The sequence below is a fragment of the Choloepus didactylus genome, chromosome 17 (assembly GCF_015220235.1).
Source record: "Choloepus didactylus isolate mChoDid1 chromosome 17, mChoDid1.pri, whole genome shotgun sequence".
NCBI classification, from domain to species: Eukaryota; Metazoa; Chordata; class Mammalia; order Pilosa; family Megalonychidae; genus Choloepus; species Choloepus didactylus.
In genome coordinates, this window is record NC_051323.1 from 53,526,011 (window position 1) to 53,549,850 (window position 23,840).

Below are 23,840 nucleotides of genomic sequence, written 5' to 3' on the forward strand. Positions count from 1 at the left end.
AAGCAAATATGAGAGGGGCTGAGGCCGAGCCAATCGGAAGGCGCCGGGGCTGTGGACTGCAGCTGGGCCACAGCGAAGCCCCCCCAGGTGAGATCCTAGGGGAGGGCGAGCCCAGTTGCCATCCCCTGACCCTGGGCACCTTTCTGACAGTCATCCCCGGGAATCAGCGCTGCGAACTAGGTACTGTCCCCTCCCTTTCTTGTCCGGGGACAAAGGATGTGCGTCCGTGTGCGTGGTCTGCGCGTCGCCCTGGTTTTTGTGTGCGGACTGGTCTGCCGCCTCCCCTGCTCCGGGAGGGTATAGGGTCCGAGGAGCATCCCTGCCGGGGGTATCCCAGCCAGTCTGCCTGGGAACGGTGGGTTTGCACTGGCAGTCCTAGGACCGGGCCAGGCAGGGGTCGGCAGCGGAGTTTGTCTACGCTCCGGCTGGAGGCGGGGGAGGACAATGCAGGTTCGGAGCGGGATAAAGCGTTGGTATTGGCAGGCTCAGGCCCCCTGTGCTCTGTCTCCGTCTCGAACAGAGTGGTCATTTGGGGAGAGGTTTGGGGACAGTATATATATTGGAAGAAAGGTGCAAGTTCCTGGTATCTGAACGGAGCTGTTATTTCGGGGTAAGTCAGAGATTTGCCTGGGAGAGGAGTGGTGTGTGGTCTGTTTTCAGTGCTATTTCTGGAAGCCATACTTGGGTATCCACGATGAAGACAGGAAATTGGAATTTTCCCAGGTTAGGAGGAATAGAATAGTGGCGTCTATCCATGTGAATTATACAATATAATTCCTTTTCTATGGAAAACATCTAGGGAGAGTGTTGCTGAACACAACCAGCAAGCCTTCATTCAAAATTTTGAGTGGAGAGCTCAGATTAAGTTGTGCAGGTTACATCTTCTGGGTTGGTTTAAGACAAATTGTTCATCATCCTTTAGGCAAGCTAGGTCTGGTTAGCTAGCCACTCTTTTCTCTCTTTTCCTTTTATTTTTTAATCAGAATACAGTATTTTCTGGCTTTTTCCCAGCGTTTCCCAGTACACAAACTTATCTGGGCTGGGTGGTTTTTTAGATGAAGGTAAGATCTACCTGTTGATTTGTATATCCTTTCCTTTTTTCCCTAAATTTTAGAAATGATGGGCAATTATTGATGCAAAACCTTATAGAATTCAGTTTGTTCCATTATTTTGGTTTCCTGAAGCTTTTACATGTTTGTAAGTATGTGAATAAGTGCTGCTGTTTTTACAAAAGAACTTGAAGTAGCTTTACTTCTTTCTCATGCTATTCTTTTCTAGAGAAGAGCTGGAGACAGAGAAAACTTGTAATGATGGTGTTTTTAATATGTGTTGGAAGGGGGGCTTTTATCTTTAAACTTTGGATTGAGGTTATAAGTTGTATGTATTAAAAGAGAGGAGACATGGTGGAAAGAATCTCAGTTTTGAAGTCAATGGGATTGATTCAAACCCTAGTTCTACTGCTTCTCTAGTTGGTGATATTAGACAAGTTATATAAATTCTCTGTGTTCCATTTTCCTCCTCTATAAAATATAGAAAATATTATTTACCTTATGTTCTGGTTTGCTAATGCTGCCATCAGGCAAAATACCAGAAATGGATTGGCTTTTATAAAGGGGGTTTATTTGGTTACAAAGTTACAGTCTTAAGGCCATAAAGTGTCCAAGGTAAGGCATCAACAGGATACCTTCACTGAAGGATGGCCATTGGCATCCAGAAAACCTCTTTTAGCTCAGACGGCATGTGGCTGGCATCTGCTTGCTCCCAGGTTGTGTTTCAAAATGGCATTCTCCAAAATGTTGCTCTTGGGGCATTTTATACTCTCTTAGCTGCAGCTGGTCTCCAAAATGTCACTCTCACTTGCTCTAGCAGTGAGCTCCTTCTGTCTGAGCTTTTATAGGGCTCCAGTGAACTAATCAAGACCCATGCCATATGGGTGGGGCCACACCTCAATGGAAATTATCCAGTCAGAGTTATCACCCACAGTTGGGTGGGTCACATCACCCACAGTTGGATGGGTCACATTCAACCAAAGAATTACAGTTTAATCAACACTAATACCTCTGCCCACACAAGATTGCATCAAAGATAATGTTATTTTGGGGAACATAATACATTCAAACTGGCACACCTTACAAGATTGATAGAGGATTAAATGAAAGAACGTATCTTTCCCCTCAACTGTAGACTCATATATCCAACTACCTTCTAGACGTATCCATTTGAATATCAAATAGGCATCTCAAATGTAACATGTCCAATCTGAACTCATGACGTTTCTCACCCCAATCTATTCCTTCTCAGTATGCCCTGTCTAAGTACATGGCACCAATATTCACCAAGTTTACTCAGGCCAAAAAACTTGAAGTATGATTTCTCACTATCACACCTCACATCTAATTCATTTACCTTTGAAATACATTGATAATCTATGACCACTTATCAACTCTACTGTTACCATCCTAGTGTAAGCCAGTGTATTATTTCTCTAGCCTGAGTAACTGCAGTAGCTTTCTAATTGGCCTTCCTGTTTCTCCTCACTCCCCTACATTCTCTTTATTCTTCACACAACAGCTAAAGTAATTATTTTAAAACTTAAGTCAGTCATATGTAGCTCTTTCCCCAGTTCTATAGTGACTTCCCATTATATTTAGAATAAATCCAAAGTCCTTTCCAGGGCCAGTCCCTTTCTACTCTCTGACCTCATCTTCTTCTCTCACTTTAGTACAGCTCAAGCCATTGAGCTCCTTACTGTTCATCGGACCCAGTGCATCAGAAATGTTCTGGACTCAGAGCCTTTGCACATATTATTGTTTCTGCTTGGAATGCTCTTTCCACAAATACTTCATGGCTCATTCTCTCAATTTGTTCAGGTCTCTGCTCATATGTGATGTCAAAGAGGGTTTACCTGACCCCCCTATCTAAAAAAGTAGCCTCAGTTTGTTATTTTTTTCTTCATAGCATTTAACTCATATTTATATCTATTTATTTGTTTATTTTCTGTCTGGTCCCTAGAAGGTAAGCTTCAGAAGGGCAGAAATTTTGTCTTCTTTGCTGTTATATCCCCAGGAACTGGCACATAATAAGTTCTCAATAAATATTTGTGGAATAAATGAATAGATGAATGAATCTCCATCCTTGCATAAGTCATCAGTTCACCCTTCAGTTATTCATTCCACAAGAACATATTGAATTCCTACTATATGAACAGTGTAATCAAAATAAACATGGTCCTTACCTTCAAGGAGCTTACTGAGAGGAGGAGGAGTAGGAGAGACAAACATAAAATGAACACTCAATAACACGTATAATTACAAAAGATTTTAAAGAAATACCATGAGACCTAGCATAGATGTCATGATCATGGCAGGCCTTTTGGAAGACATTTTAACTGAGATCTAGATTATGAGTTGAGGTTATCCTGCTAAAGACTGAGGGAACAGCATATAAAAAGGTTATGAAGTAGGAAAGCATATGGTCAGGGAACTGGTAGAAAACCAGTATGGCTTGGCTTGAGTCTCCTGAAGGAGGGAAAGAAGGATGGAGGGAGTAGTACAGGATGAGGTTGGAGATTCAGGTTCTGTTCATGGAGTTTGAGTTTTATTCTATGTTTAATGGAGAGTTATAAAAGAATATTAAGCAGGCAGTAAACTGATATAGTTTCCCTTTTTAAAATAACACTCTAAATGCTGGGTGGAGAGTAGATTTAAAGGAGTCAAGACTGGAGAAAAGGTGACATTTAGACAAAATATGTGCAAGTTCTATATGAGGAAAACCGCAAAACTCTGATGAAAGAAACCGAAGAAGATCAAAATAAATGGAGAGATATTCCATGTTCATGGATAGGGAGACTAAATATTGTTAACCTGTGAATTCTTCCCAAGTTGATCTATAGTTTCAATGTAATCCCAGTAAAAATCTTTTTTTTTTTTTTTTGGATATCAACAAACTGATTCTAAAATTAATATGGAAGGGTAGAAGACCCAGAAGAACCAACATAATAATGAAAAAAACAACAAATTGAGAGACTTACACTACTCGACTTCAATACTTACTGTAAAGCTACAGTAATTAAGACAGTGTGGTATTGGTGAAAGAATAGACAAGTAGATCAATGGAACAGAATAGAGGGCCCAGAAATAGATCCACGACAAATATTGTCAACTGATCTTTGACAAGAGAGCAAAGACAATTCAATGGAGAAAGGATAGTCTTTTCAACAAATGATGATAGAACTACTGGATACCCACATGCAAAAAAAATTGAATCCAGACAGAGACCTTGTATCTTTCACAAAAACTAACTCAAAATGGATCATAGATCTAAATGTAAAATGCAAAAATATAAAACTTCTATGTGAAAAATAGGAGAAAATCTAGGTGACCTTGGGTTTTGCACTGACTTTTTAGATTCAATACCAAAAGCACAATCCATAAAAGAAAAATTGATAAGTTGGACTCATTAAATTTAAAAACTTCTGCTCTGTTAAAGACTGTTAAGAGAATGAAAAGGCAAGCCACAGACAGGGAGAAAATATTTGCAAAACATGTATCTAGCAAAGGATTTGTTCAAAAATTTGCAAAGATTTCTTAAAACTCAATAAGAAAACAACACAATTTTTAAAATGAGTGAAAGATATGAACATACACCATACCAGAAAAGATAAACAGATGACAAATATGCATATTAAAAGATGCTGAACATCATATGTCATTAGGGAACTGCAAATCAAAACAAAGAGATACCACTAGCCACCTGTGAAAATGGCTACAATACAAAACACTGACACCACCAAATGCTGGTGAGGATGTGGAGCAACAAAAATTCTCATTTATTGCTGGTAGGAATGCAGAATGGTGCAGCCACTTTGGAAGATAGTTTAATGGCTTCTTAAGCTAAACTTAGGCTTACCAAACAGTCCAGCAATTGTGCTCTTAGGTATTTATCCAAATGATTTGAAAACTTATGTTTACCCAAAAACCTGCACACAAATGTTTACAGCAGCTTTATTCATAATTGCCAAAAATTGGAAGCAACCAAGATGTCCTTCAGTAGGTGAATGGATAAACAAACTGTGGTACATCCATACAATGAAATGTTATTCAGCAATAACAAGAAGTGAACTATCAAGCCATAAAAAAAAAAAAGAAACCTTAAATGCATATTGCTGAGTGAAAGAATGAAAAGGCTACATGCTGCATGATTCCAGCTATATGACATTCTAGAGAAAGCAAAACTTTAGAGATGGTAAAAAGATAAGTAGTTGTCAGGGGTTCAGGGGGAGGGAGGGTGCAAGGGATGAATAGGTGGAGCACAGGATTTTTAGTCACAGTAAAACTATTCTGTAGGATATTGTAATGGTGGATACATGACATTATGCATTTGTCAGACCCATAAGAACTGTATAACCAGAGTGAGCTGTAATGTAAACTATAGATTTTAGTTAACAATAATGTGTCAATATCAGTTCATCAATCGTATCAAATGTATCACACTAATGTAAGATGTTATAATAAGGGAAATTGTAAGGGAAGAAAAGAGTATATGAGAACTCTGTACTTTCTGCTCAATGATTCTGTACACATAAAACTGTTCTAAAAAATAAAATCTATTAATTAAAAAAAAAACCCACTGCCTCCTAGATGGAGAGACTGTTACTGGTAATTTTGATCAGGAGTTGGCAAACTTTTTCTGTAGGGGACCAGATAATAAATATTTTTCACTTTGTTGGCCAAATAGTCTCTGTCACATCTACTCAACTTTGCCATTGACTAAACAATGATGAATCAAACCTAAATCCCTCATTAAATAAATCCTTCTCTCCTAGGAGGGAAGATGTTATACATGTAACTGGCTTTGATGATCAGTCGTTTGTAAGCTACAGTGAGGATCTAGAAATTTTCATTTCTAGAATGTTTTCCTCAGGATCTGTTGCCACATGTGTGTAAAGGCAATGGATGATCATTACAGCATCGTTTATAAGAACAAAAAATTGAAGACAACCTAATTGGCCATCCATAGGTTCCAGTTAAATAGATCATAAGACAATGGCTACTTGGGAGCTGGTAGGAAAATGAATGAGGTAAATCTGTATGTACAAATACAGAATGACCTCCAAAATATATTATTAAATGAAAAAAGCAAGGGACAGGACAGTATGTATCTAAAAGGAGGTAGAAGGCAAGATAGGCACACATACATGTGCTTGTACACTTATCTGTTCATACACTATTTCTGAAAACTACTAACAGTAAATTACCTAGTAAAGGGACTGGGCATCTGGGTTGAAATGAGACTTACTTTCCCTTTGGTACTATTTTAATCTTTTACTATGTGACTCTTACTTTTTCAGCTTAAAATAGAGCAATAATAGTGATAATAAGAATACTCGGGCCCTGGGCCTAAATTCTGAAGATTATATTCAGAATACTAGGGAAGATTTGGGAGGAAAATTGGGCAACTCTTTTGGACCTTGAAGGATAACTCAATTTCTTTTGTTATGGTAACCTATATGTAATATAAAATTTGCTGTTTTTACCATTTTTACGTGTGGAATTTAGTGACATTAATTACCTTTACAATATTGTGCTATCATCATCAACTCAAACAGAAAATCTTTACCTTTTAAGCAATAACTACCCATTTCCCTTCTCCCCAGTCCCTAGTAGCCTGTAATCTACTTTCTGTCTCTATGTATTTGCTTATTCTAGATATTTCATGTAAGTGGAATCATACAATATTTGCCCTTTGGTGCCTGGCTTATTTCACTTAGCATATTTTCAAGGTTCATCCATGTTGTATCATGTGTCAGAACTTCATTCCTTTTTAGGGGCTGAATAACATTACATTGGATGTATACATCATATTTTGTTTATCCATTCATCTGTCAATGGACACTTGGATTGTTTCCATCTTTGGCTATCATCAATAATGCTGCTGTGAACATTGGTGTACAAATATCTGTTTAAGTCCCTGCTGTCAGTTCTTTGGGGTATATACCTAAGAATGGAATTGATAGGTCATATGGTAATCCTGTGTTTAACTTTTAGAGGATCTAAAATTTGAATTACAGGAATGTTATGAGCAAAGGCAAAAACAGGCAAGGTCAAGAGAGAAATGATAAAGTTGAAACAAGAGAAGTAAAGGGAGGAATCCTTGATCTTCTTAGGAAAATTTCCCTTACAAGTTATATTTTTCTACTCTTAGTCCTAGCCAAGTGGTTTTCATGATTTAAATAAATATATATAAGATGAAGTTATAATGAAATTATTTTTAAAGAAAAAATTTTTATTAAAACATTTTGGGAATTTTTTCTAAAGTCTTCCAAATAGAAAGAGGAATTGAACTATAAAATGCCATCAGTTCCTGAAGAGGAGAGAAGATGGCAGTTAGGAGAGACAGGGCAAAAAAAAAAAATGTCTCCGTGAAAAATACTAGTTAAAAGACAGAAAGTACTCCAGAATACCAGTTCAGTCGACACACTGGCTGGACAAGGTCTCCTAAATCCACAGGAACAGTGCACTTGGTGAAACTGGGAGTCTGCATTCTGAAACGAGTGAGTGAGCATGCTGGAGAACCAGCAGCCACTCCGCAGTCGGGAGAAACCGGAGGATGGCGTTTGGAGACGGATTAGTTTAAAAACCCAAAAGCAGCTGCAGATCTGGCAGCGAGAGCCGCACAACCTAGTGTGGTGGGAAGTGCCTCTCGCATCCCCTCGCATACGCCTCAGTATCCTATATGGATGATAGTCTTTCACACACCTGCAGATAATTGTCCTGGAGCTAGGAAGGCGGAGGTCTGCAAAAAGGGGGAAATTACCATGCCCCATACAGCCATCTTCTCAGTGGGTTGGGAACGCCCCAGCCTGGCACCACGGCCCAGAGCTACACTGCACAATTCAGCGTGGCAGGAAGTGTTTCCTGCAACCCGTGCACACACCTCAGTATCTGGTATAGATGATAGCCTTTCGCACACCCACAGCTAATTGTCCTGGAGCTAGGAAGGTGGAGGTCTGCGAAAAGGGGGAAATTACCATGCCCCAAGCAGCCATCTTTTCAGCAGGCTGGGAATGCCCCTACGTGGCCCTGCAGCCCATAGCTTCCCTTGGGGGTCTGCGCTCACCTGTGACATAGCACAGTCTTCCCTCAGCGGAGGCCGTAGGAGGGCATGCCTTGGAACAAGAACCCACATGGAAGTCCCAGGGACCATACACCAATACCAGTGACTTCTGGGTCCATGGCAGAGACAAACTGTGGCGAGACGGAACCAAAGGTTTAGACTCCTGCAACAGCTTTAAGTCTCCAGGAACTCCTGGGAGATTTGATTATTAAAGCTGCCCTCCCTTCCTAACCACTTAGACACACCCCCCACGTTCAGGGCAGGCAGCACTAACTACACACAGAAAGTTGGTTCACCAATTGGACCCCCACAAGATTCAGACCCCCACTCACCACAAAGACAAAGTTGGGGAGAACTGGCTTGAGGGGAATAGGTGGCACGCAGACTCCACCTGCTAGTTAGTCAGAGAAAGTGTACTCCACCAAGCTGTAGCTCTGACAAGTTAGAGATAATTCTTCAGATAAGCCTACATATCCTAAAAGAACCCTATCAAGACAAGCAAATGCCAAGAGGCCAAAAACAACAGAAATTTTAAAGCATATGAAGAAACCAGAAGATACGGATAACCCAAACCCAAACACCCAAATCAGAATATCAGAGGAAACACAGTACTTAGAGCAATTAATCAAAGAACTAATGACGGACAACGAGATCATAGCACAGGATAAAAAGGACATGAAGAAGACCCTAGAAGAGCATAAAGAAGAATTTGCAAGGGTAAACAAAAAAAAAATAGACCTTATGGAAATAAAAGAAACTGTTGATCAAATTAAAAAGATTCTGGATACTCACTGTACTAGATTAGAGGAAGCTGCGCAGCAAATCAGTGAGCTTGAAGAGAACAGGATGGAAAGTGAAAGAACGAAAGAAAGAATGGGGGAAAAGATTGAAAAAATCAAAATGGATCTCAGGGATGTGATGGACAGCATAAAACACACAAATGTACGAATCATTGATGTTCCAGAAGGGGAAGAGAAGGGTAAAGATCTAGGAAGAGTATTCAAATAAATTGTTGGGGAAAACTTCCCAAATCTTCTAAACAACATGAATACAGAAATCATAGATGGCCAGCAAACTCCAAAGAGAATAAATCCAAATAAACCCACTTCGAGACATATTCTGATCATATTGTCAAGTGCTGAAGAAAAGGAGCAAGTTCTGAAAGCAGCAGGAGAGAAGCAACCTACCACTTACAAGGGAAATAGCATAAGACTAAGCAGTGACTACTCAGTGGCCACCATGGAGGTGAGAAGGCAGTGGCATGACATATTTAAAATTCTGAAAGAGAAAAATTGCTAACCAGAATTCTTTATCCAGCATAACTCTCCTTCAGATTTGAGGGAGAACTTAAATTTTTCACAGATGAACAAATGCTGAGAGAATTTGCTAACAGAGACCAGCCCTACTTGAGATATTAAAGGGAGCCCTACCAAAAGAGAAACAAAGAAAGGAGAGAGAGGTATGGAGAAAGGTCAGAACTAAAGAGATTCAGTATGGGTACGTTAAAGGACATTGACAGAGAGAGGGGAAAAATATATCTGACAAACATAAACCAAAGGATAGGATGGCTGATTCAAGAAATGCCTTCACAGTAATAACATTGAATGTAAATGGATTAAACTCTCCAATTAAAAGAAATAGATTGGCAGAATGGATTTAAAAAAATGAACCATCAATATGTTGCATACAGAGACTCATCTTTGACACAGGGACATAAAGAAATTGAAAGTGAAAGGATGGAAAAAAATATTTCATGCAAGCTGTAGCCAAAAGAAAGCAGGAGTAGCAATATTAATCTCAGATAAAATAGACTTTAAATGCAAGGATGTTATGAGAGACAAAGAAGACCTCTACATACTAATAAAAGGGACAAATCAACTAGAAGAAATAACAATCATAAATGTTTATGCACCCTGTTCTAGTTTGCTAATGCTGCTGGAACACAAAACACCAGAGATGGATTGGCTTTTATAAAAGGGGGTTTATTTGGTTACACAGTTACAGTCTTAAGGCCATAAAGTGTCCAAGGTAACACATCAGCAGTCGGGTATCTTCGCTGAAGGATGGCTAATGGTGTCCGGAAAACCTCTGTTAGCTGGGAAGGCATGTGGCTGGCGACTGCTCCAAAGTTCTGGTTTCAAAATGGCTTTCTCCCAGGACATTCTTCTTTAGGCTGCAGTTCCTCAAAAATGTCACTCTTAGTTTCTCTTGGGGTATTTTTCCTCTCTTAGCTTCTCCGGAGCAAGAGTCTGCTTTCAACAGCGGTCTTCCAAATGTCTCTGTAAACTGAAGTTCCTCTCTCAACTCCTGTGCATTCTTCAAAGTGTCCCTCTTGGTTGTAGGAAGCTTACTCATTCTGTCTGAGTTCATATAGTGCTCCAGTGAACTAATCAAGGCCAATGCTGAATGGGCAGGGCCACAACTCCATAGAAATTATCCAGTGAAAGATATCGCCCACAGTTGAGTGATCACATCTCCACAGAAACATCCAATCAAAAGTCTCCAACCCAATCCACACCAATACGTTTCCTGCCCACTCAAGATTGCATCAAAGATAATGGCGTTTTGGGGAACATAATACATCCAAACCAGCACACACCCAATCATGGTGCCCCAAAATACATGAGACAACCATTGGAAAAATTAAAGGAAGCAGTAGATGTTTCCACAATAATTTTGGGAGACTTCAGTACATCACTCTCTCCTATAGATAGATCAACCAGTCAGAAGACCAATAAGGAAATTGAAAAACCTAAACAATCTGATAAATGAATTTGAATTAACAGACATATATGGAACATTACATCCCAGATCACCAGGATACACATTTTTCTCTAGTGCTCACAGAACTTTCTCCATAATAGATCATATGCTGGGCCATAAAACAAGCCTCAATAAATTTTTAAAAAAACTGAAATTATTCAAAGCACAATTTCTGATCACAGTGTATACAATTAGAAGTCAATAACCATCAGAGATGTAGAAAATTAAAAAACTACCTGGAAATTAAACAACACACTCCTAAACAATCAGTGGGTTAAAGAAGAAATAGCAAGAGAAATTGCTAAATATATAGAGACAAATGAAAATGAGAACACAACATATCAAAACCTATGAGATGCAGCGAAAGCGGCACTGAAGGGGAAATCTATAGCTCTAAATGAATACAATAAAAAGGAAGAAGGAGCTAAAATCAGAGAACTAATGGAGCGACTGTAGAAGCTAGAAAATGAACAGCAAGCTAATCCTAAACCAAGTAGAAGAAAAGAAATAACAAGGATTAAAGCAGAAATAAATGACATAGAGAACAAAAAAACAATAGAGAGAATAAATAACCCTAAAAGTTGGCTCTTTGAGAAGATCAACAAGATTGACAAGCCCCTAGCTAGACTGACAAAATAAAAAAGAGAGAAGACCCAAATAAACAAAATAATGAAGGAGAGAGGCAACATTACTGTGGATCCCAAAGAAATTTTAAAAGATTATAAGAGGATACTATGAACAACTATATGCCAACAAAATGGGTAATGTAGAGGAAATGGACAATTTCCTGAAAACACATGAACAACCCAGACTGAGCAGAGAAGGAATAGAAGACCTCAACCAACCAATCACAAGCGAAGAGATCCAATCAGTCATCAAAAATCTTCCCACAAATTGATGCCCAGGGCAGATGGCTTCACAGAGGAATTCTACCAAACTTTCCAAAAATACCTGACACCAAGTTACTTAAATTCTTTCAAACCATTGAAGAAAATGGAACACTACCTAACACATTTTATGAAGCTGACATCACTCTAATACCCAAACCAGGTGAAAATGCTATAAGAAAGGAAAACTACAGGCCAATCTCCCTAATGAATATAGATGCAAAAATTCTCAACAAATTACTTGCAAATCGAATCCAAAGACACATTAAAAAAACATACACCGTGACCAAGTGGGGTTCATTCCAGGCATACTGGTTCAACATAAGAAAATCAGTGTATTACAACCCATTAACAGATCAAACGGGAAAAAATCAAACAATCATCTCAATAGATGCTAAAAAAGCATTCAACAAAATCCAACATCCCTTCTTGATAAAAACACTTCAAAAGATAGGAATTGAAGGAAACTTGCTCAAAATGATAAAGAGCATATATGAAAAACCCACAGCCAGCATAGTACTCAATGGCAAGAGACTGAAAGTCTTCCTTCTAAGATTAGGAACGAGACAAGAATGCCTGCTATCACCACTGTTGTTCAACATTGTGCTAGAAGTGGTATCCAGGGCAATCTGGCAAGACAAAGAAATAAAAGGCATCCAAATTGGAAAGGAAGAAGTAAAACTGTCATTATTTGCAGATGATGTGATCTTGTATCTGGAAAACCCTGAGAAATTGACGACACAGCTACTAGAGCTAATAAACAAATTTAGCAAAGTAGCGGGATACAAGATTAATGCACACAAGTAAGTGATGTTCCTATACACTAGAAATGACCAAACTGAAGAGACACTCAAGAAAAAGATACCGTTTTCAACAGCAACTAAAAAAATCAAATACCTAAGAATAAACTTAACCAAAGATGTAAAAGACTTATACAAAGAAAACTACATAACTCTACCAAAAGAAATAGAAAGGGACCTAAAAAGATGGAAAAATATTCTGTGTTCATGGATAGGAAGGCTAAATGTCATTAAGATGTCAATTCAACCCAAACTCATCTACAGATTCAATGTAATCCTTATCAAAATTCCAACAACCTACTTGGAAGACTTGGAAAAGCTAGTTATCAAATTTATTTGGAAAGGGAAGATGCCTCGAATTGCTAAAAACATTCTAAAAAAGAAAAATGAAGCAGGAGGACTTACACTCCCTTGACTTTGAAGCTTATTATAAAGCCACAATGGTCAAAACAGCATGGTACTGGCACAAAGATAGACATACTGATCAATGGAATCGAATTGAGAATCCAGAGATAGACCCCCAGATCTATGGTCGACTGATCTTTGATAAAGCCCCCAAAGCCACTGAACTGGGACATAACAGTCTTTTGGACAATTGGGGCTGGGAGAGTTTGATATCCATATCCAAAAGAATGAAAGAGGACCCCTACCTTATATCCTACACAAAAAAATAACTCAAAATGGGTTAAAGACCTCAACATAAGACTTTGTACCATAAAACTCCTAGAAGATAATGTAGGGAAACATCTTCAAGACCTTGTATTACATGGTCACTTCCTAGACCTTACATCTGAAGCACAAGCAACAAAAGAAAAAATAGATAAATGGGAACTCCTCAAACTTAGAAGTTTCTGTACCTCAAAGGAATTTGTCAAAAAGGTGAAGAGGCAGCCAACTCAATGGGAAAAAATATTTGGAAACCACGTGTCTGACAAAAGACTGACATCTTGCATATATAAAGAAATCCTACAACTCAATGGCAAGAGTACAGACAGGCCAATTATAAAATGGGCAAAAGGTATGAAAGGACAGTTCTCTGAAGAGGGAATACAAATGGCCAAAAACATATGAAAAAATGTTCAGCTTCACTAGCTATTAGGGAGATGCAAATTAAGACAACAATGAGATACCATCTCACACCAATTAGAATGGCTGCCATTAAAGAAACAGGTAACTAAAATGCTGGAGAGGATGTGGAGAAACTGGAACTATCATTGTTGGTTGGACTTTATAATGGTTCAGCCACTCTGGAAGATAGTCTGACAGTTCCTTAGAAAACTGGATATAGAGTTAGCCTTCGATCCAGCAATCGCACTTCTACGTATATACCCAGAAGATCTGAAAGCAGTGACGTGAACAGATATCTGCACGCCAATGTTTATAGCAGCAGTATTCACAATTGCCAAGAGATGGAAACGACCCAAATGTCTTTTAACAGACAAATAAAATGTGGTATATACACATGATGGACTATACACACTGCAGCAAGAAGGAACGATGTTGTGAAACATATGACAATATGGATGAACCTTCAAGACATAATGCTGAGCAAAATAAGCCAGGCACAAAAAGAGAAATATTATATGTTGCCACTAATGAGAACACTGAAAAATGTAAAATAAATGGTTTATAATGTAGAATATAGGGGACCTAATGATAGATGGCAATTAGTGAAGGCGAAACAGTAATCTAATAAGAACAGATAAGTTATCATGGGTAAATTTAACATTCTGAAAATGTTCAGGAATGACTATGGTTTGTTAATTTCTGGTGGGTATGGTAGGAACAAGTTCACAGAAATGTAGTTATCTTAGGTTATCTGTTTTTCTTATTCCTTTCCTGGGTTATAGTCTGTATATTTTCTTGGGGTAGAATAGGAACATTTTGGAAGTAATATAGTTATTTTAGGTTGTTTTTCTTATTCCTTTGTTTTGGTTTTGTTTGAAATGTTTTTTTATTGTCTGTTTTTTTAATTTTTTGATAAAGTTAATTTAAAAAACAATGAAAAAAAATATGCAGAGCTGCTTAGGGAAAATGCAAGGTGTGTGAGGTTCTTCACCTGGATGGTTGCTGATGTTCTCACAAACATTGAGGACTGGCCTGTTGATATGCTGAACCCCATCATGGGACTTGCCCTTAAGGCTGTAACTGGAAAGGAGAGGCTAGGCCTGCTTGTAGTTGTGCCTAAGAGTCTCCCTCTGAATCCCTCTTTGTTGCTCAGATGTGGCCCTCTCTCTCTGGCTAAGCCAACTTGGCAGGTGAAATCACTGCCCTCTCCCCCACGTGGGATCTGACACCAAGAGTTGTAAATCTCCCTGGCAACGCAGGATATGACTCCCAGGGATGAATCTGGACCTGGCATCGTGGGATAGAGAACATCTTCATGACCAAAAGGGGGATGTGAAATGAAACAAAATAAAGTTTCAGTGGCTGAGAGATTCCAAATGGAGTTGAGAGGTCACTCTGGGTGGGCACTCTTATGTACTATATAGATAACTCTTTTTGGGTTTTATTGAATTGAAATACCTAGTAGTAAATACCTGAAACTATCAAATTACAACCCAGTAGCCTTGAATCTTAAAGATGATTGTATAACAATGTAGCGTATAAGGGGTGACAATGTGATTGTGAAAGCCTTGTGGATCGCAGTCCCCTTTATCCAGTGTATGGATGGATGAGTAGAATAATGAAGGCAAAAAACTAAAGGAAAAAGAGCAGGGGGGGTAGGAATTTGGGTGTTCTTTTTTTACTCTTACTTTTTTATTCTTATTTTCACTTTTTCTAGTACAAGGGAAATGTTAAAAAAAACAGATCGGGGTGATGAATGAACAACTATATGATGGTAATGTGGTCAATTGATTGTATACTTTGGATGATTGTATGGTGTGTGAATAAATCTTTAAAAAAAGTAAAAAAAAATGCTATCAGTTCCTGATTTATATATATAGACGTGTTCCTGAAAAGGCATATATAAATTTGAGTTTTATCAGTTTATATATTAAATTCATGAAAACATCTCTTTTCAACTGGGGTTTTAAACCCTTCACCAGATCTAACCAGATCAGTATCTCAAGGATTGAGATACTAGGCCTGTGCATTTTGAAACTTTTCCATATGTTTCTGATACACACCTCTGGCTGAGGTGGAGAAATTCACTAAATTCTGAGTTCAGAATTTCACTAATTCTGAGTTGGAGAAATTCACTAAAGGGTAATTCTGAGGGAGATGTGGTTGTAAATCTTATGCAAAGCAATTTATCCTCCTCCTCCTCAGTTAGCCCTTCTAAAATCTCTATTTTCCTTGATTATATCTCTTTAAAGTAAGCTGTATACATAACTTTGACAAAAGGATTTTTATACTTGTCTGGTTTTATAATAACTCTGAATTAATTTTTTCTCTTCCAGGTGAAAATGAGTTCTTCAGTAAGAAGAAAAGGAAAACCAGGCAAAGGAGGTGGAAAAGGATCTTTCAGAGGAGGAAGAGGAGGCAGGGGTCACACCAGTAAATCTCATGGAGGTGGCGCCGGCAGCGGTGGTGGCGGCAATAGGAAGGCCTCGAGTAGAATTTGGGATGATGGAGATGACTTTTGTATCTTCAGTGAATCAAGGCGCTCATCCAGGTCATTATATTCTTTGAATGTTCAAATATGGAAACAGTATCAATCTCTAATCTATGGGAGGACAGATGGCTGAGGAGAAAGGGAAAAGAAATACCAAGTTAATTGTCTCCCTTATTTTAAAACTTGGCAGTTGCCCATTTATAACCTTTTCTAAAAGCATGATAGTAAATAAATTTTATTTTTCTGGTAGGTTTAAATCTGAAGTTAACTTTGTTAATTCCCACATGACACTGTGAATTGGGTGTAATGCTGTTATTGTAGCCAGTGTTACTAGGAAAGTAAGTATTAGAAATAGTGAAAATGATGAAAATTATTTCAGTTGTTCCTTAGGCATTGTAGATTCCTGTTAAAATTGAACAGCCCAAAATAATGACCTGACTATACTCTGTCTTTCTAGTTGATAAATTATATATTTTCCAGCCAAATCAGTCAAATCATCACTGGTGTTTCATGTGGTGATCAGTGAGAGATGTCATATCTAGGCTTCTCTCATATTCAACTTTTAATCAATGAATAAGCTATGGGGATTCCTGTAATAGTATTTAATGAAAGTGAAGCTTATACTACTATGTGTTATGCAATATAAATATAAAATTATTTCTGTCGTATTCTACTGTGAGCTGAGTGTTTACTGGAGATTGCAGAGATGGACAGACTTCTTTGAAACAATATATACATATATACACATGCTCATGAGACTGACTCTCAACTGAATATTAAGTAGAGGAATCTAGATGAGTGCTGTAGTCATACATGTTTTTAACTTAAATGAATTCAACTAAATGCATTCAGAAAAAAAGAAAAAGAAAAACAAACAACATTAAACAGTTTAAACTTCCCACTAAATGAATCCCGGCCCCACAATGAGCAAGATATGGTGAGAGGAATCTGCTGTTTCCCCTATTAGTATCAGTTTCCAAGTGCTTCTTGTAGTTTAAGCCTCTCGCTGCACTGAGTATGATTTCAGGGTTTAAATATATCTTTTCATACATGACCCTGAAAGTAACCAAATACTTCATCTGATATTCAGTCAGAGAATCCTCATTTTTTTTTTCCCTGTTGTGAAAGAAAAACCTTCATTTGGACATACGGAGAGGCAATATATCAGTCTTAAACTTGACACTTTGGTAAGGCATTTTCCAGAGTAATTTTAATCTGTCTTTTTACCTTACCTGCTGACTTGAGAACCTAACTTGTGAGTTAGTGCACTCAATTGTTTTTCAAAACATAACATAAGTTTGTAGAGCCTTAAACATGTATTCATTTAGCAAATATGTGGCAGGCATTGTTTTAAAGTTTAGGATTGTAGCAATGAATAAAGTCTTGTCCTTGTCTTCATAGAAGGGACTTTGGCTACAGAGACCATAAACAAATAAATACATAACATGTCAGATAGTAAGTGCTATAGAGAAAAATGATGAACAGAGGGTAAAAGGGATAGAAAATACCTGAGTAGAGTTGCTATTTTATTTATCGTAATCAGAGAAGTTCTCGCTAATAAGGAGTCGTTTGAGCAGAGACAAGAAGGAAATGAAGGAGTGAGCCATGAAGCTCTCTGAAGGAAGAACATTCAAGCAGATGGAATAGCAAGTTCCTTAGGCAGGAGTGTGCTTGGAAGGTTTAGGGAATGGCAGAGAAGCCAAATGACTAGAGTGGATGAGCATGGAAGAGAGTACTGGGAGGTTAGATCAGAGAGGCTAGTCTATGTAGGACTTAACAGACTATAGTAAGGACTTTGATTTTTGCTTTGAATAAGATGGGAAGCCGTTTGAGGGTTTGAGGAAGGGGTGCAAGACGTTTCTGACCATGATTGTTGCTATCCAATATATGCCTTCGTGTAAATTAGAAAATAGTGCCTCTTCCTCTGGGCAGTTAAAGCCCCACAACAGATGCATAGCTTGGTGAGAAGAGCATAGGTTAGGTTTTAGCGCATGCTCTTGCCTTCCCACTCCTCTTCCCCTGACCCCACCCATGAGCTTTTGCACAGTGTACAACCTTTTTACAGTGTACAGCCTTTGCACAGTGTACAGCCTTTGCCCAACCGTACTCAGTAGCTCTGACTCTGTGTGCTCTGTGGAGAATAGAATGTGAGGGGGAAGCAGGACATGGGTTGGAAACAGAGAGACCAAGTTAGGCTCTCTCCAAGTTGAGATATCAAGTAGACATACAGAAGTCTGGAGTTCAAGAAACATATCTATCAAGGCTAGGGATGTAAATGTGTGGGTCTTCTATGAATAAATGCTATTTAAAGATGTGAGACTAGATGAGATCACCTAGGGAGTGAATATAGATAGAGATCTGAAGTTTGAGCCCTGGGGCACTCCAGGCTTTAGAGGAAGAGAGATCAGGAGAATCAAACAGAGTTGAGAAGGAGTTGCCGGTGAGGTAGAAGACAAGCTAAGAAGAGTCTGGTATCTGGAAACCAAGAGAGAAAGGTATTTTCAGGGGGTGGGGGGTGGGGTGGTGGTGGTGGTGGTGGTGGTGGTGATCAGTTGTAAAAAAGTGTTTCTGCTAGGTCAAGATAAATGTGCACTGAGAATTGTCCACTGGATTTGACAATGTGAATGTCATGACAAGAGCTGCATAGTTGATGGGGAAAAACTGTGATTGGAGTGCATTTCAGAAAGAAGGAAGGAAAGTGGAAACAATGACTGGAGGGGATGTGCAGTTAAGGGAGAATTTTGTTTTGTTTGTTTTAAGATGGTAGACATTATATAGCATGTCTATATGCCCATGGGAATGATTTAGAAGAGAGTGAAGAACTGATGATATAGAGAGGGTGATAAGTGCTGGAATGATTTCTTTGAGGAGATTAAAAGGATTAGGACCAATGTTCAAATAGAAGGAATGATTTTAGGATCAAGGATGGTTCATCCAAAGTCATAGGTAGGAAGGCAGAGTACAAGAGTATATAGAATAAATAAGTGGTAGATAAGACAGGAGCATGTGGAAGTTCTCCACCACCCCCCCATTTCTTTTTCTTTTTTTTTTTTTTTTTTAGCTAATCATGAGGAAACAATCACATAAATCCAAATTGTGAAAAGTTCTACCAAGACAGCTGTCCTGAGTTCTTCAAAAGAGTCAATGTCAGGAAAGAAACAATGGAACTATTCTAACTTAAGAGTTTAGAAACAAAAACAGAAACAAAGCATGATAACAAAATGTCATTTTTGATTCGATACAGGATCAAAAATATCTGTAAAAGACATAATTGAGGCAATTGGGAAATTTGGAGATGGACTGTACATTAGGTAATATTTTTGTATCAATATAAAATTTCTTGAGAATGGTAATGGTATTGTAGTTATATAAGAGTATATCTCTGTTCTTAGGAGATATTTAAAGGTGAAATATGATGTCTTCAATTTACATTCAAATGGTTCAGCAATATATATATACATCTATATAGAGAGGGAAGTATATATTTATAGGCATGTGTATGTATGATAAATGTTAATAACTGGTGAATTCAGACAAAAGGTGTTTATTGTATAATTATTCCACATTTCTGTAGGTTTGAAATTTTTCAAAACAAAAAATTGAGGGAAATAATGGATTTTGGGTAACAATACTTCTTTTCAGAAGTTGCAACTAAGTAGTTAAAAATCACAGTTGATCCTGTTTTCTCCTTTGCAACTCCTTTTGCAAGGGTGAATGTGTTAGTCTTTACAAAGTCTCAATAATATGTTGGACATTGAATATAGAGAAATTTTCTCCCATTTCCCTTGTTTTGTGCAATAAAATATGCCAAAAGAAAAAAAATAAATAAATCTAGTGAGCAAAATTAAACTTTAGGACTTACTGTTTTAACTATTAAAGAGTTCCTAAGAAATCTAAATTCCAAAAGTTGAAAGATCAGTGAAATGTTATGTTATAGGAGAATATTTAATCTTAGGGAAATGGCAATGTTATTTTGATAAGAGAATAAAGCAAGTTAAAACATTACGTATACTGTGCAATTTTATAAAAAATGTATATGAAAACTGTGATTTAGGGTGACTTTTGTTTTCTTCTTTGTTCTCTACTTTTCTAGCGGGAATGTGTATTTATTATTATTTTGTAATCAGGAAATAATGGTAATTTCAGTAAGTATTTTTAAAATAGGGCTTAATATTCACAGGTAAATTGGGACTCTGCTGTTTTCAGACTGGGTACCTAAAGTAGAATGAAATAAGCAATCCTTGTATTTGGCATATTTTTTTTCAAGGCCTTATAGCACAGAGGAAGTCACATTAGCATTGTGTCTTCCAGAGGACTCTTGAGTTAGTGAAGCCAAATTTAATGATTAAGAATCTGATCACGTTTTCCCTGGCATTTCCAATATGACAAGGTGTGGCAAATACTCTATAGAAAACTGGAGAGGCTCCTCACATTCATCGTCGTCTTTTGTAAGATGCTTGACAATTCTGTTCATGTTGTATGTATTTAGGGATGCCGAGGAAAATGTCAAGGTTCCAGTCACAGGTAAACGTGTAATCCTGCTCTCCTGTCCTTTGTAGGCCTAGCAGCAGTAGCATAAGCAAAGGAGAGACACACCCCAAACGGAGGCCTGCAGCCAAAGTGCCTCTTCAGACTCTCCATATGACTTCTGAGAATCAAGAGAAAGTGAAAGCTCTTCTCCGGGACCTGCAGGAACACGATGCAGATGCTGGATCTGAGTAAATTATTTTACTTTAGCAATTATTTGAGTAAATTATTATATTGAGGAAGACTTATTAATAGTCTGAAGGCTCTGCTTGTCTTTGGAACATTATATAATACTGATCCTTTTATGGCCATTTGATGAACTGAAAGTGAGCCAAGAGAAATACAAAAATAATTATTCAGCTGTAGTTTAGAGTGAATTTGTTTTGCAGCATCCATGAGCAATGATACAGATTGCCTTTTCATCTTAATTTTTTTCCAGCACAGTTCTACTGGAATTCAGTAGATGCTTTCTTGATAACCTTCCAAATAAAGCCTTGCAGTGAAGAAGTTGAAGTATTGTTCTAGGAGCCAATATTGAGTTGATCAGATGAAATCTTAAGGTTACATTTCTCATGGCCATCTGCCTAAGAGCAATACTTTTCACTCTTAAAGTCTCACTTTTCTCCTCCCTCCCCCTCCATTGCATTTTGGCTATTTTGTTTTGTGATTTTGGCTGGAGAAGTAGTTAAGTCTTTCTTTCTATTTATCAAAATGAATGAGTGACCAGTCATGATCAGCTCAATTTCCATATGCTCTAGAAATCTCTTATCTAGGTCACATTTAGGTGAAGGGGTTTATGCAGCAAAGCAAAAGAATAGGGATGTTTTTTATGAATGAGGAGAGAGAGAGAGCAATTGCCAAGAACACAAGCCCTGGGGTCAGACTGCCTTGACCAGAATCTTTAATTGCTCCTTGCTGTGTAACCTTCGGCAGTTACTAATCCTAGATCTTGGTTGTTCATCTGAAAAATGGGGATTCTAATAGTGCTTCATAGAATTATTGGGGAGATTAAAAGAGATAGTACATATAAGATAGTTAACGTAGTACCTGTATTAATGCTTGATAAATGTTCTTTGCCAAGTTATAAATTAACAGGTTAGTAAAGGATTAAATAGCACTTGAAGAATGGTCAGGATTCTGTTTTTTGTCCCCTTAAATTAAATTTTTACAGCCTTGCTAAATTTTTCTTTGAAGTTAGTAGGAATTATGTTTCACATGTGAAAATGTTACCTTTGCTAGAAGAGGCATTTCTGGGGAGGAGGAAGATGATGAGCCTGAGTACAGTGATGCTGAGCAGTATATGTCAGCTGCCCAGGAAGCTTCCCTTGTCCCTGAAGCTGATCCCTCAGAATCTGCTGACTCAGTCCCAGGGGAGCCTCATATTCCAGAATTTACAGTCTCGTCATTCGCAGTGCAAAAACTTTCCAGGTGATTGCTTTCAACATTTATGGGAATTAGGAGAGAATTCAAGGGAACTGAAATCATTTTATAAATCTAACTCCCCCTCTTTGAGTACACTCCTATTGTGTGTGGGTTCCATCCATGTCTGATATGCCAAATATCCTATCTGTTTAGGACAGTTATTCTCAACTGGAGATGGGGAAATTAAGGAGGAATGAGTTTTATCAGGGATGCTTTTTCAAAATGCACAAGACCTGCCCATATATAGTCATAATTTCACATAAAGGTATTTAAATTAATTCTGCTTCAGTGGGTTGATACTACTCGTCGTTTTTGTCATATTTCACACTTGGCAGATATGGTTTCAACACTGAACGCTGTCAAGCGGCCCTGAGGATTTGTGATGGAGATGTCGGGGCATCACTAGAACATCTACTCAACCAGTGTTTTTCAGAGACATTTGGAAAGAGGATGAGGATTTCTGAGGCAGTTGCCCAGATTAGCTTAGAAGAGTGTGTGGAACAGCGACAAGAGGAGGCGTTTGCTCTCCGGTCAATCTGTGGAGAAAAATTTGTAGAAAGAATTCAGAACAGAGTCTGGACCATTGGATTAGAACTGGACTATTTGACCAGTAAATTCTGCAAATCCAAGCAAAGGGAAAATAGCAAAAACGTACAGGATGCTTCACTTGATGTCTGTAAATTTTACCTCAAAGGAAATTGTAAATTTGGATCAAAATGTAAATTCAAGCATGAAGTTCCCCCAAATCAAATTGTTGGAAGAGCTGAAAGAAATGTAGATGATTCTCATCTCAATGCACATGAAGATGCATCTTTTTTATATGAACTTGAAATTCGATTTTCTAAAGATCACAAATACCCCTACCAAGCTCCCCTTGTGGCGTTTTCTTCCACCAATGAGAATCTACCTGTGGCTTGCCGTTTACATATTTCTGAGTTCCTTTATGGCAAGGCCTTGACATTTGCAGAAACTTCGGAACCTGTTGTATATTCTTTGATAACACTTTTAGAGGAAGAATCAGAAATAGTCAAGTTACTAACAAATAGCCACCACAAGTATAGTGTTCCTCCTGTGAACTTCCTGCCAGCAGCCTCTGGAACCAGAATAAATAATCCTGCCTGCCATAAAGCAGTGATTCCTAGTAATTTTTTTGTTTCGAATCAAATTCTAGAAGGTATGTAAAGTTTTTGATCATGGGGAGGGTGTTGTGGAGGGGAGCATTCAGAATAACAAATTTTGTACTCAAAACTTTGAGGGCTGATATAATGATCTTGGGCAAGTCATTTTCCTCTCAGTTCCATAGGCAAAGGGGAATGAGAATCCCTGAACTATGACCTGATTTTAATTGAGAGGCCCATTTGTGTCAATGTGATTGGGATCCCTGACATGAAGGTTTGCAGTGATGTTTAAGTTTATTTATCAATATAGAATCTGCAGGGTTGGAAGGATTAAACACCTTTCCAGAAAATCTGCTCAATACATTTAGTTTCGTTTGTTTACTTCTGGTAAATATATGGAGTTAATTTTGAATGAGGGTTTAGAAATATTTCTCTTTCTGTATTGCCGTCTGTACTCTCCAGCTTTTAGTACACTAGTTTCCTGAAATTCGTGAGAGTAGGGCTATCTTTATGAATCCCTAAATCTTCAAATATGGAAATGTTTGTGCAAGCTTCTGGCTTTGTCCAGATTCAGGTTTGCTGCACAGATCCTTAACACCACAAATAAAGCACCTTTTCAATTTTCATCAAAGAATCTCTTATGTGTTTG

General features: G+C 38.1%; 1 protein-coding gene across 1 annotated transcript in view; it reads left to right on the forward strand.

Moving 5' to 3' along the window:
• Positions 1–33: 33 nt before the first annotated feature.
• Positions 34–23,840, forward strand: part of DHX57 (DExH-box helicase 57) — a 69,297-nt gene continuing 45,490 nt past the window's right edge. The window contains 5 exon segments of the mRNA XM_037807159.1: positions 34–180; positions 15,970–16,184; positions 20,684–20,842; positions 21,891–22,079; positions 22,409–23,247. Coding sequence (XP_037663087.1) covers positions 15,976–16,184; positions 20,684–20,842; positions 21,891–22,079; positions 22,409–23,247 — 1,396 coding nt within the window. The 5' untranslated portion in view covers positions 34–180; positions 15,970–15,975.